At 61.4% G+C, this 12,313-nt stretch overlaps 5 protein-coding genes across 5 annotated transcripts; 3 read left to right on the plus strand and 2 right to left on the minus strand.

The window, feature by feature from the left end:
- Positions 1-225: 225 nt before the first annotated feature.
- MFIFM68171_07625 (uncharacterized protein) lies at positions 226-715 on the plus strand (the record flags this gene model as incomplete). Its single annotated transcript, XM_071063045.1, has 2 exons — positions 226-307; positions 387-715. 2 exons carry the CDS (start codon positions 226-228, stop codon positions 713-715), a joined length of 411 nt encoding a protein of 136 aa, XP_070919146.1.
- A 407-nt stretch (positions 716-1,122) lies between these two features.
- MFIFM68171_07626 (uncharacterized protein) lies at positions 1,123-2,430 on the minus strand (the record flags this gene model as incomplete). The annotated part of the gene is made up of 1 exon (XM_071063046.1): positions 1,123-2,430. One exon carries the CDS (start codon positions 2,428-2,430, stop codon positions 1,123-1,125), a length of 1,308 nt encoding a protein of 435 aa, XP_070919147.1.
- Positions 2,431-4,171: 1,741 nt separating this feature from the next.
- On the plus strand, positions 4,172-5,176 carry MFIFM68171_07627 (uncharacterized protein; the record flags this gene model as incomplete). Its single annotated transcript, XM_071063047.1, has 4 exons — positions 4,172-4,184; positions 4,252-4,388; positions 4,445-4,933; positions 4,991-5,176. 4 exons carry the CDS (start codon positions 4,172-4,174, stop codon positions 5,174-5,176), a joined length of 825 nt encoding a protein of 274 aa, XP_070919148.1.
- Positions 5,177-6,386: 1,210 nt separating this feature from the next.
- MFIFM68171_07628 (uncharacterized protein) lies at positions 6,387-8,905 on the plus strand (the record flags this gene model as incomplete). The annotated part of the gene is made up of 2 exons (XM_071063048.1): positions 6,387-6,824; positions 6,905-8,905. 2 exons carry the CDS (start codon positions 6,387-6,389, stop codon positions 8,903-8,905), a joined length of 2,439 nt encoding a protein of 812 aa, XP_070919149.1.
- A 480-nt stretch (positions 8,906-9,385) lies between these two features.
- MFIFM68171_07629 (uncharacterized protein) lies at positions 9,386-12,088 on the minus strand (the record flags this gene model as incomplete). The annotated part of the gene is made up of 1 exon (XM_071063049.1): positions 9,386-12,088. One exon carries the CDS (start codon positions 12,086-12,088, stop codon positions 9,386-9,388), a length of 2,703 nt encoding a protein of 900 aa, XP_070919150.1.
- Between the last annotated feature and the right edge of the window lie 225 nt (positions 12,089-12,313).

Here is a 12,313-nt window from a genome sequence, read left to right on the forward strand (position 1 = left end):
TGCGGGTTATGGCCAGCAGGCGCCAAGTTCTAACGAGATGTGGACTTACGTCAAAGTATTGGTCTGCTCAACACCGTCTTTGTCTATAAATAGGCGGCTCTCATCCCCTTTCTTCTCGGGTTGTGGAATCAGAACATCGACCAGGCACAGACTAGCAGACCTCGACCTTGCCCAGATACAGACCCCAACCTTGCTCAGAACCTCAAATCACAACCCACCCACACAATGGTCGTCCCTATTGCGAGCTTTGGTGCCGACCCCGGCGTTGCCGAGAAGATCCAGGAACTTCTGCTTCCGGATTACGACGGTAAGCATCTATCCATCTCAACACCAACCCCTTTCCTCCCATCTTTTGCTTAAGGTACGGTAGTTAATGCCCAATAAAGTCACCCATACCTGTCTCAGCTTCGACGCCGCCTTGTCCGAGCTGCCCGAGGTCTGCTCTGGCCATTTGGAGACCGAAATCTCGTCCAAGCTTGGCACCAACTTCAACCGGCCCGTTCCCGAGCGCCAGAAGCCGCGAGCCATCGTCTTTGGAGGCGGAGTGCCGGATGAGCAAGTGCAGGCTGTGACTCAGGAAGTCCAGGCAAGAGAGCCCGGCGTCAGGGCGCTGCGTGTGACGCGTGAGGATATCGTGGCTGCTGGGGGGGGTGGCCCGAACCCAGATATCATTGCTCAGGTGCTGAGGAAGAAGTTGGGCGAGCTATCTTTCTGAGCGGGTTGACCTATTGGTTGACTGTCCCCTTGAGCGGGGAGTGTGGATGAGTGGTACTACTTTAGTGCGTCAGTACCATCAACCGCCTTAGAGACCTCATCCAAGCTAAGGCCCATATTTGTCCAACGAGCCACATCTCTCCGCTGCGTGATGTCCCGCCTTCTTGCTTCTGTAGAAGACCCGTCGTTCACGTATTTGCGGATACACAGCTCGAAGTAAACGGCGTAACCGCCCCCGCTTCACCTAGGCCTGATGCTCACAAGTCATTAGCAACCTTGCTGCCATTCCGGTCGTATTCAAAGTCTATGCTGAGGCATGTCTACGTTGGCAAAGGATAGTAACTAACCATGCTAGGAATTCCGATCCCAAGCTACCGAGGAAATGGGCAACCCGGAGCAGCCGAGCCGTCATGTCAAGACAGAACCTGCCGTCGGGTTTCCCCGCCGCTCCAGCTCTCCTCTCACCGCATCATAGGAAGCATATGCATCAGCTTCCGCATCGAAATCCAGAACCCAGGCTTCCCTCTTGAGATGGAGCGACTTGGGATCCTTCCATATCGCGTCCCAATCGGCCTTGTGCCACTGCTCGCGCGTGGTGATGCCGGTCTTTTGAATTTTGTGCACCCGCTCGTACCGAATCTTCTCCCAGACCCTAACCGCCTCCTGCACCTTGTCCTTGCCCGCCCTATCCAGACACGCGGCCAGTACCACGCCGTCCTCCATCGCCTGACTCGCCCCCTGAATCGACGTGGGCAGGAATGGATGGGCCGCGTCGCCAATCAGCACCGTCCTCGCCTTGGGCGAGATGAAGGTGGGCAGCGGGTCCCGGAAGACAAGCTTATAATCAAACAACCTCTCGGGCGGCGTCGCCTTCACCAGCTCCACCACGACCGGATCCCACCCGCCCACGACGCGCAACACATCCTCAATCTTACCCGGGAACTGCCAGTTCTCCTCGATGCTCCCGTCGTCCTTGTGGGTGCACACCCAGCTCATCTCCCTGCCGTCCTTGATGGCCGCGGCCAGGAAGTGCACATCCTCGCCGATCCAGGCGTGGTGCGAGTCGCCGTTCTCGACGAGGTGCCTCGTCTTGTCGTTCTTCCGCAGCTCGTCCGAGGGGAACCAGGTGCGGAAGACGGCGTAGCCGGACGGCTGCGGCCGGTCCTCGAACCCCAGCACCAGCTTCCTCCCCCTGGACCGGACCCCCTCGGCGGCGAGGACCACGTCGGCGGTCAGCACCTCCCGGCCGCCGCCCTCCACCTCGACCTCGACGCCGGCGTGGTCGTCGGCCTCGAAGTACCGCACGGCATTGCAGCCCAGGCGCACGTCGATGCCGCGGGCCCGCGCGTGGGCGAGCACGACCTGGTGGATCTCGCCGCGGTGGCCGTTGACGCGGGGGCCCCAGGCGCGGTGCTCGTCGGCGAACGACTGGGTGGTGACGTAGGCGCCCTTCCAGTCGTGGAAGTGGACGGCCTCGCTCTTGTGCACCAACGGCTGCAGCGCCTCGACGACGCCGGGCCACCGGCCGAAGACGCGCGTCGAGTTCTGCCCGAACGAGATGATGTCGCCCAGCGGCGCCAGCGCCCGCGCCTTCTCCAGCACCACCACCGAGTGGCCCTTGCGGTCGCATTCTATGGCCGCCGTGAGGCCCGCGAAGCCGGCGCCGACGATGACGACTTTGATCCCCGACGGCGGGAGGCGCGGGAAAGAGGTCATTGTCGCGGGAGGCTAAATTTTTTTTTTTTTTTTTTTTTTTTTTTTTTTTTTTGGGATTTTGGTGGTGTGTGTGTGTTTGATGTGTGTGATGTGTGTGAATGTGTGTGAGAGAGTTTGCCTGCTGTGTCTTTGCGGGAAGGTCAAGTTGGGACGAAGCTCCCTTGACTTACCTATATATTCCCGTTCGTTATCCTAACTACCCTACCTTGACCCTATGCATTCATCTCGGCGGGCGCCCAGGGACCAATTCCCCTAGTGGGACCCTGATCGCACTATTGGACGGAGGAGTACCCCGCATGCGAATTGCACTGGGACGGTCGGCCAAGCAGCATCCTGTTGGCGTCAAATATTGATGAAGGTGCAGGCAAGACAGGGATGGGGGAAGCGCGGCGGAGCGATCCTGGCACCACATGAAGCTGCAGGAGGCACCGGAAGCGCGCATTGCGTCTTGAGGCTCAAAAAGCTCGTACGTCGGTTGCAGAGGGATATCGTGATGCGTAGAAAAGGATCATGCAGCTGGGGGGGGGGGGGGGGGGCTTGTGAATGGCGGCCGTCATCCGATTGCCGTGATGCTCTGATGTTGCATTCATCCTGTGCGTTGGGTGTTAGCATCAGATGTGCGGGAGGACGTGGTTTTGCCGTGAGTCGGCTCTGAGCCGTTTTCAGCACGCAGCAACCCAGACTCCCGTCCTGGGGTGTCTCGCGGGATGCGGGACATGCGGAACACGCCGCCCGAGAGAGACAAGCGACGAGGGGTCCTGGCTTTCGGCAGAGAGAGAGAGAGAGAGAGCTCGCAATTAAGTTGCTCCTAAAGTAGAATGTACTGTACTAGGGGGAGGGGGGGGGGTTCCCGATTAGTAAGAAACAGCCGCGTTTTTAGGAGGACAACACCCGCTTTGCTGTGCTGCTACGGAATGACGTGCATTTCTCCCACCCAAGCACGACTCTTCTCGAACTGAGCGGCTCAGAAACACGGACAAAGCCAATTGGCAGATCTTGTCTCAGCGCTGGACGTCACGTGGAGCTGCTCCTAAGTGCACGTAAAGTGCACGTAAAGGCACGTAAAAGTGGGACTGCCAGCGAAGACAGTTGCCGTTGCAATTCGGAGAATTGATTGGACAGGGATCGCCGCAGAAGCTCCCCACCTGCTTCCAGCCACGCGCCTCATTGTTCGCCGCAATCCGCTGAATTGCACCTTTCGCACTCACCTCAGCGTTATCTGCGGTAACACGCTCTGCCCGGAAGCGCCACATCTGTTGGCTCGACTTTGGCTGCCATTGCATCAGGGGACCAGACGCACGCCTTGCTTTGCCATCCCACATCTCTCCCGCGTTTGTCGATCGGCCTTTGTGGGGGTGTTGGCTTCGCCTTGCAGCCCCGGTAGAAGTCCCATAAACCCATCTTCTCCACTTCCCAAGCCCAGGACTCTGCGAACTATCGCGACGTCGGATCCCTCCTGGCCGCCTGCCACCCTGCCACCCTGCCGCCCTGCCGCCCTGCCGCCCTGCCGCAGTTTCGCCGCGACCTACAAGAACAGATTTCTCAGCGCCAAAGCGACTGGCCAGGCCAACCTCTTATGCCTCCTGGGCCTCCGCTCAGAACTTCGCGCAAGCCTGGATCTGTCTAGCCACACTCGTTGATCCCGTTCCGGGGCTCTGCACACACGTCACGCGGCGTTCGATCGCACTGCAGCAAACGCAACAACCACGGCTCCATTGGTGCGCCGTGCCGCCTCAGCACCATGTCTGCCCCATGTACGCTCCTGCTCGACCCGGTCCGGCCGAGACTGGACTGCTCGTGCGGTTTGCTAACCGTCGACAGTGACTGACCACGAGAGGGAAACCTACACTCGCATCATCGATCGCATCCTCGCATCGGCCGACCTTCAGACGGTGACGCGCAAAAAGATCCGGCAGGGCTTGGAGGAAGCGATCGACAAGGATCTTAGCGAGCAAAAGGTTTGTGTTGGCTGCTGTCTGTTCCGCTCTCTCGGTGCTGACGCCCGCGTCGAAAGAGTGCTATCAAGAGCCTGATCGAAGCCCGTTTCGACGCGATATCTGCCGAGGCTGCTCAAGGAATCCCCACACCTACTTCTGGCGCGGGGGCCGAGTCATCGCCCAATCACGGAGCCAACGGCCATTCGGCTTCGGACGACGCAGATGATACCGGAGCCGACGGCGAGATTGAGGTCTCGCTTCCGCCGGCCAAGAAGAAGCAGAAGCGTGAGAGCTCGAGCGAAGACGCCGATGCCCGTCTGGCAGCCGAGCTCCAGGCGCAGGAGAACAGGCTATCCCGCGGCCGCGTGACCCGCGGAGCGAACTCGACCAAGCCCAAGGCGAAGCCCAAGGCCAAGAAGAAGAGCACCAAGCGTGCGCACTCGGACGACGACAGCGACGCCGGCGATTCCGAGGCCGGCAGCAAGCCGAAGCGGAAGGCAGGGGGCGGCTTCCAGAAGCCGTTTAACCTCAGTCACGCTTTGGCGGAGCTGTGCGGGGAGGAGCAGGTAGGGCTGGAGCGGACCTCCAACGTGGGAGTGATTCAAGCTAACGGGGGGCTCTAGTTATCGCGTCCCCAAGTCGTCAAGAAACTCTGGGATTACATCAAAGGCAACGAGCTCCAAGACCCCAACGACAAGCGCCAGATCCTCTGCGACGAGAAGTTGCAGGCCATCTTTAAGCAAGACAAGATCAACATGTTTTCCATGAACAAGCTCTTGGGGAGCCAGCTCTATCCTATCGAGGAGTAGTCGGCCGGGCATGGCGATGTTTCGCAGGCTAAGGTAGGCGTGCACGGCGTCTAGGGGGGAACACTTTTACTTGGCTCAGGGATTCTACGGTTTATGCCTCTTTCTCGTTGGGTCGGCTGCTACGGCGGGCCTCCTCGTTGACCTCCACCGATCCCCCCATCAACGCTGGATATGTTCTTGCCTCGAGTTGGACAGCCACAAGTCGCGGCCGTCGCTTGAGGCTCAGAGCAGCCAACACAATTTCTGACGGGACACCATACATTGACATGATGGTCTTGCCCTGCATCATCTTCCGTTTCCCTTTCCATCTCGTTTGATATCGCAACCATTCGCGTAATTTTTTCGTGCGTCGGGCCTGGGGGACAAGAGTCGCCCAATCTCTTGAGGATAGGCAGCAAAGCCGAGGGACCCATCTTCTTTCGCAGCGGGGACAAGGGCGATGGATCATTTAAGTCCTGCTTACTTAGCATTGCGTCGGTATTTGTATTGTGTAGTTTCGGACAGGCGGCCGGGCAGAGGCAAAAGTCACGGGACGGGCCGGACAGCGGCGGATAGCACAAGTTACATAGGCGAGCCCAGGAGGGAATTCAGGGGTGGTTCCAATGCTCATCTGGCTGGTGGCGCAGCACCTCTGGAGAGTGCAGGGAGACTCAGCGCGCCGCCGAGTGTCGGTACTATGTATTTGGCTCGAGTGTGACTTGACTATAATGCCTATCCGGCATGACTCCTCGATCTTGGCTAGGTACCCTCCAAGTTCCCCCGCGCAAACAGTTCACCCTGACATGGGAGCGTCAGGGTACTATGACACACCCGGCGAGCCATTCCCGGCTAGATCCGCTGTGGGACCCGACTCCGGGGGGCGGTGCCAATGGCGCTTGAGATTTGCCCCCCGTCAGCCTGGGCAGATTCCACACGCTGATTAAAGCATCCAGAGCTGCCGGAACCCGACCCCACCATCAAAAAACGTCCCAAGCTGCAAACGAGCTGTTTCTGGAGCTGCCGCGCCAATTGTTTCCCGGCGGTTTGCCGTGCACTCGGTAGGCTTCTATCTCTTTGCTTCTTCTCCCCCTCTGTTTTTGGTCCCACGAGCCCTGTGCATTAACTGACCGGACCCCAAGGTCTCGGACTCACCATTGCCACCTCTTTTTGGACAGACCCGAAGCTGGCAATTGTTAAGAGCACCAGAGCCCAGGATCCGCGCAGCACAAGCATGGCTTCGACCGGCGCCGCCGCACCAGCAACCGACGGCGGTGGAACCCTGAGCCAAACACCACCTTCAGGTCCGCGCGGTGACGGTCACAGGGGCAGAGGCAGAGGACGTGGAGGAAGAGGCCGCGGCCGGGGAGACCACTCTCGAGGCAGAGGGGGTGCTGGGGCAGGGAGGGGCAGAGGCGGCGGACATCACCACGGCGCGCAGAATACCCCAGCGGAACCTGCACCCGAGGCACCCAAACCGGGCAAGCCGCAGAGCTTCAAGGTCAAGAACGAGACCCAGGATGGCGGTGCCGACGGCGACGTCGAGGTCTGCTTCATTTGCGCCAACCCCATCAGCCACCACTCGGTCGCCCCATGCAACCATATCACATGCCACATCTGCGCCCTACGTCTGAGAGCGCTCTACAAGAACAAGGATTGTCCACACTGCCGGGTAGGTCTTGGGTTTTATGTTTTTAGTTTTTCTATTCCGGCTAGGAACGGCGCAGATGACTGATCAGGCTCTTTGCCTAGACACCGGCACCGTTTGTCATCTTCACCGATGACGGAGAGAAGCGCTTTGACGACTTCGCAGCCACCGACATTACCAGCACCGACGACAATATCGGCATCAAGTACGCGGGCGAGGATATCGTGGGGGACACGGTCCTGCTCCTCCGGTACAACTGCCCCGACGCCGAGTGCGACTTTGCCGGCCTCGGCTGGCCAGACTTACATCGCCATGTCCGCTCCGTCCACGGCAAGAAGATGTGCGATCTCTGTACCAGGCACAAGAAGGTCTTCACGCACGAGCATGACATGTTTGCGGACAAGGAGTTGACCGAACATATGCGGCACGGCGACGACAAGCCCGGCGCCGTCGACCAGACGGGGTTCAGGGGCCATCCACTCTGCGGTTTCTGCGGCGCGCGCTTCTACGACAGCGACAAACTGTACGAGCACTGCCGGAATAAGCACGAGCGATGTTTCTTGTGCGACAGGAGGGACTCGAGGCAGCCGCATTACTACCTCGATTACAACGCGCTCGAGGAGCACTTCAAGAGGGACCATTACCTCTGCCAGGACCGCGAGTGCCTCGAGAAGAAGTTTGTCGTGTTCGAGTCCGAGATGGACCTCAAGGCCCACCAGCTCAGCGAGCACGGGGGTTCGTTATCAAAGGGTCGGGATGCGCGCACGGTGGACCTGTCGAACTTTGACCTGCGCCAGAGCTATGAGCAGGAGAGGAGAGGGGCCGGCAGCGGGAGGGAACAGCAGCGGAGACGCGGTCCGGATCCGAACGCGGAACCGTTGCCCGTGAGCTCGGCCCAACCGCTGCGAAGAGACGAGCTTGCTTTCCAACGACAAATGGCCATCCAATCCGGCGCAAGCCGGCCGCTCCCTCCCGGCCTTGCCCGTCCGACACCTCCGCCGTCCCAACAACCACGGCCGCCGCCGAGACAACAGCCCATCATCGACGCCTTGGAAAGCCTAAGCGTCACCGACCTCTCCTCTCTCACCCCGGAGCAGCGCGCCAGCCTGACCCGGCATGGTGCCGTCGTCGAACGCGCCTCCAACCTCCTCGCCAATGACACCACCAAGATGGCCACCTTCCGCTCGCACATCTCTACCTTCAACCGCGGCTCCATGACGCCCGAGCAGCTCATCGACGCCTTCTTTGCCCTCTTCTCGGAAACCTCGTCCAACGCGCTGGGCACTCTGGTGCGCGAGGTCGCCGACCTCTTCGAGGACAAGAAGAAAGGCGAGGCGCTCCGCAAGGCCTGGCAGAACTGGCGCGCCATCAACGAGGATTACCCGTCGCTGCCCGGGCTGGGGGGCATGCACGGCGCGACGACGGCCACGAGCGGGTGGGCCGCCGCCGCCGCCGCCAGCAACCCCGGCGCTGCGCAGCAAGCCAGCGCTACCGCTGCGCAGCAGAGACATTCCAACAGGGTGCTGAAGCTCAAGAATAGCACGCGCAGGACTAGCGTGGGCGGGCAGTCGGTCATGTCGATCGCCTCGGCGGGGAGCTCGGCTCCTACCCCGACTAGCCAGACCCCCTCCGCGCGGGGAGGCGTTCCGTCGTTGTCGGCGGCTTTCCCCGCCCTGCCTAGTGGCGGCGGCGGCGGCACTTCTACTACGACTACCGCTCGCCCTGCCGCGCAGCCGAGCTGGATCGGGGCCACTGCTACCCCCTCGTCAGGAACGGGGAGGGGCGCCCCCGGCGCGCGGAAACCGGGCCCCATGTCGTCCGAGGACGCATTCCCCGCCCTGCCGGCCGCGCCCAAGCCCCAGACCACCATCTTTGGATACGGAAGGGGCGCGGTGCGGAGGGACTTTGGCGGCGGCGCGAGGGATACTGGATTTAGTTGGGGCGGCGGGGCAGGAGCAGGAGCAGGAGCAGGAGCAGGAGCAGGGGCAGGAGCAGGGTCGAGCGATGCCGCTGGTGCTGCTGCTGGTGGTGCGGACGGGGAGCAGCAGCAGCAAGGGGGCAAGAACAAGAAGAATAAGAAGCAGGTCTTGGTACATTGGGGATGAGCGTCTCTGTTTTCAGTTGATGGGACGATGGAGTGTGCGAGATACATGACGGTATATTTGGGCCGAGTGAGAGCCTTGTGGACGAGGGACGTCTATTGCATGGTCGGGAAATTCTCGTGCGGGCTAGTCGTGCATAAACAGGTAGCGAAAGAAGCTGTGGGAAATACGAGACGAGACTGAATGTTCATTAGTAGCGTGTTTCTGGGGAAGGGATTTGAGTGTTCATGATTAGGGTGTCTTTGGGAAAGGGATCGGGGGAGTAGTAATGCCCATGTGGGTAATGATTCCCAGTTGACAGGGCCTAGCCATCAGGGCAACGCAGAAAAAAAAGAAGATACCTGCCCCCTTTCCTCGCCTCGCGTGGTGTTGAGATGGGCAGTGGCACATTGCTGATTAAACCGGATACGAACTACCACAACGTCTCCTCATTTGCGTTCTGAGATGGATCTAATCCTCACAACATTACTGTAAGTAAATCTATCACAGCAGCTGCACATCGGTCCACGAGAAGTCCTCGCGCTCCAGCGCCTCTCCATGCATGACCCCATGGACATAGCAATCGCCTATCAGCCTCCACGTCCCCTCCTCTTCTCCGCCCGCCCGCTTCCGCAAGACGAACGGGACGTGCCCGCCGGCGAGGACATACACCGCGTCCCCGACGCGCGCAGACAGCGGGCCGGCGCCCAGGTAGCCCTTCTTGGTGACGAACAAGCGCCTCTCCAGGAGCGTCTCGGACAGGAGGCGCATGAACTCGCCCTTCTCGGCCAGGAGGCGCGGCAGGTCCGCGGGCGGGATGCCGTGCTCGGCCAGGAGCTCGTCGCGCGCCCTCGGCCCTCCATCCCAACCCCCCGCCGCGGCGAGGCGGTCGAGCTCGGCGTTCAGCCGCAGCACCCTCCGGAACGCCTCGTAATAGGTCCCGTACGCGGCCGGGGCGGGGCACCGGCCCTGGGCGTCGCGGTCGCCGATCAGCGTTCGCCAGAGCGCGTCTTCGGTCCGCGCGCCGCCCGGCGCCGCGGCGGGGTAGGTCGCGGGCAGGGGCTCGATCATGGCCGCCCATTCCCGCGGCTTGGCGTCGCCGCGGATCTCGACGTCGGCGGCTTCCTCTCGGCTGGAGAGCGCCGCGATCTCGTCCATCTCGAAGCCGGACAGCACGAGAAGCTCCCCCCCGCTCCACCTCGGGCTGGCTGTGGCGCGACGGCCCGAGGCCGAGTAGACGCATTCGTCCCCGCCGCCGCCCGCCCCCCGCTTGGCCAGCGGGGACCGGGCCATCGGCGCGCTGAAATCGGGCACCCACGACGGCAGGCCCGGGAGCCTCCGGGCCGACCCGTCCTCGACCTCGCTCAGCACGCCGAGGTCGCCGTCGTCGCGCATGCACTTGACCGCGTACTCGGTGTAGACGGCCTCCACCGGCCGGTCGTACGCGGGCATGACCCAGCCGGCGGCGCTCCACGCCCAGTCCGGGTACTGGCGCTCGAGCTTGACCGCGTACTGGAGCCGGTCGAGCGTCTGGCGGTCGCCCATGAGGATCGGCGTCAGGTCTCTCGCCGTGCTGGGCCCCGCCCGGCCGGCGGTCGCGGGGCGCTTCGGCTCCAACAAGCACTCCAGCATCCACGACGCGCCCTCCCGGAAGCGCGCGGCCCCGTCGCGTATCTCGGGGATGCCGCACAGGCGCGCAAAGACGGCGGACTCGCAGTGCTCCCCTATCAGCTGCGTGTACAGCTTGATGCCGCCCGAGAACATGTTGAAGGCGTTCCAGGCAAAGTCGGCGACCCGCTGGTGGTCGAGGCTGACCCTGCTGCTGTCCTTGCGGAACCGGGCAATGTGCTGCACCCCGGCCACCGTCTTGTTGGTGGCCACGGCGTACTCGTCCAGGAAGGACGGCAGGGTGTAGTCCTCGTCCGGATGCAGGACCACGTCCGCCACGCGCACGCAGCCGCGGAGGACGTCGAGCAGCGACCCGTGGAGCTGCCTGATGGCTTCGTCGGCGGATGTCTGGAGGATTTCGATGGCGACGTCCTCCTTCGACCTGCCCCGCTGGTCCAGCTTGAACGTGGCGTGTACGGTGCCGCCTTCGGTGACGGTTTGCGGCGGCCCGCGGCCCTCGGGGCTGTCCTCGCCAAGGAGGTCCCGGTGGCCAAAGTCGTTGATGATGCCGATGAGGGCAAAGATCTTGTCCCTCGGGTCCGTCGCCTCGAACCGCCGCGTATGCTGCGCCTTGCGCCGGATGCGATGCCTGTCCGCCTCTGTTTCCGCCCCTTGCATCCAGAGCAGGGCGATGTCGAGCGTTGTCAGGACGAACGAGATACTGCTCTGGTGGTCGTAGTGAGAGCTCAGCTCGGCGATCCATTGGGAGCGGTCGAGGAAGGAAATGGCCCCGACCAACGTGGTCCAGGGCACGGGTTCCAGCCCGCCGCAGTAGAGCTTCGACAAAAGTCCGGCCGCTACGATCTCCTGCACGATCCAGATCCGCCGGAAATACGGACGGGCGAAGAGTTGCATCAAGTCTTTCCATTTCGGTGAGGGAAAAGGGGGCAACCCCAGGCTGCGCATTGCGCCGGCATAGTTGTGCATGTCCTGGGGAGAGAGGTGTGGTTTGGTGGCTCGGATGGCGTCGAGGGTTCGGACCAGCTCCAGCGCAGAGATAGTAGACTCGTCCTCGACGCCGAGCCACATACAGACTTCGGACGCAGCATGGTATATACGCTGCATGAGAAGCAGTTGAGTGCCCTTCTCGGCATTGTCACCTTGGTTAATGCAGAGTGCATCCACCCACAGCCTGACCGCTTCGCTCTTACTCCGCAGTTTCCGAAGCGCATCACGGAGACTCGTCGAGATTAGGATTCGCTTGCCGCTGCTGCACCATAGAGCATGGCACACCATGTACTGGGAGCGGAGAGGATCATCCTCGGGGATGCGCTTGCCGTCGATGACCAGACTGTCGAACTTGGGATTATTCCAGCAGTAGGAGAGAGCCTTGTACGGCGGCATCTGTGGGCCATCGAGCGCATGGATCGTAATATCGCATTCAAGACGCCTGGATTCGCCGGGAAGAAGGGTTAAGAGACGGAAATGAGTCCCCGGCGGTAGTTTGTCGTATTCGTACGATGGGACGCTGAGGGCATCGGGCTGCTCGACGGCAAACGACTTCTCGTCGTCATCGACGACGGCGTAGGGCTTGGCCATGCTGTTGCCTGAGGACTTTGGTCACCGTGAAGTATTTCGTCACTCGTCGCGAAAAGTAGAATATAGTGAGCTTTTGTAGTAGGGTAGACCGTCTGATGTTTTTGAGGCTTTCGACCGGGCCAATTCGTCAGCCGAGCTGACGAGCTGAAGTATCACCCAGCAGCCTCGTCCATCGATTCAGCCTCAGCTTAGGGTTCAGAGTGGCTGTACCGCAGCCAGGGAATT

Source organism: Madurella fahalii (assembly GCF_045866475.1).
Source record: "Madurella fahalii IFM 68171 DNA, scaffold_4, whole genome shotgun sequence".
NCBI classification, from domain to species: domain Eukaryota; kingdom Fungi; phylum Ascomycota; class Sordariomycetes; order Sordariales; genus Madurella; species Madurella fahalii.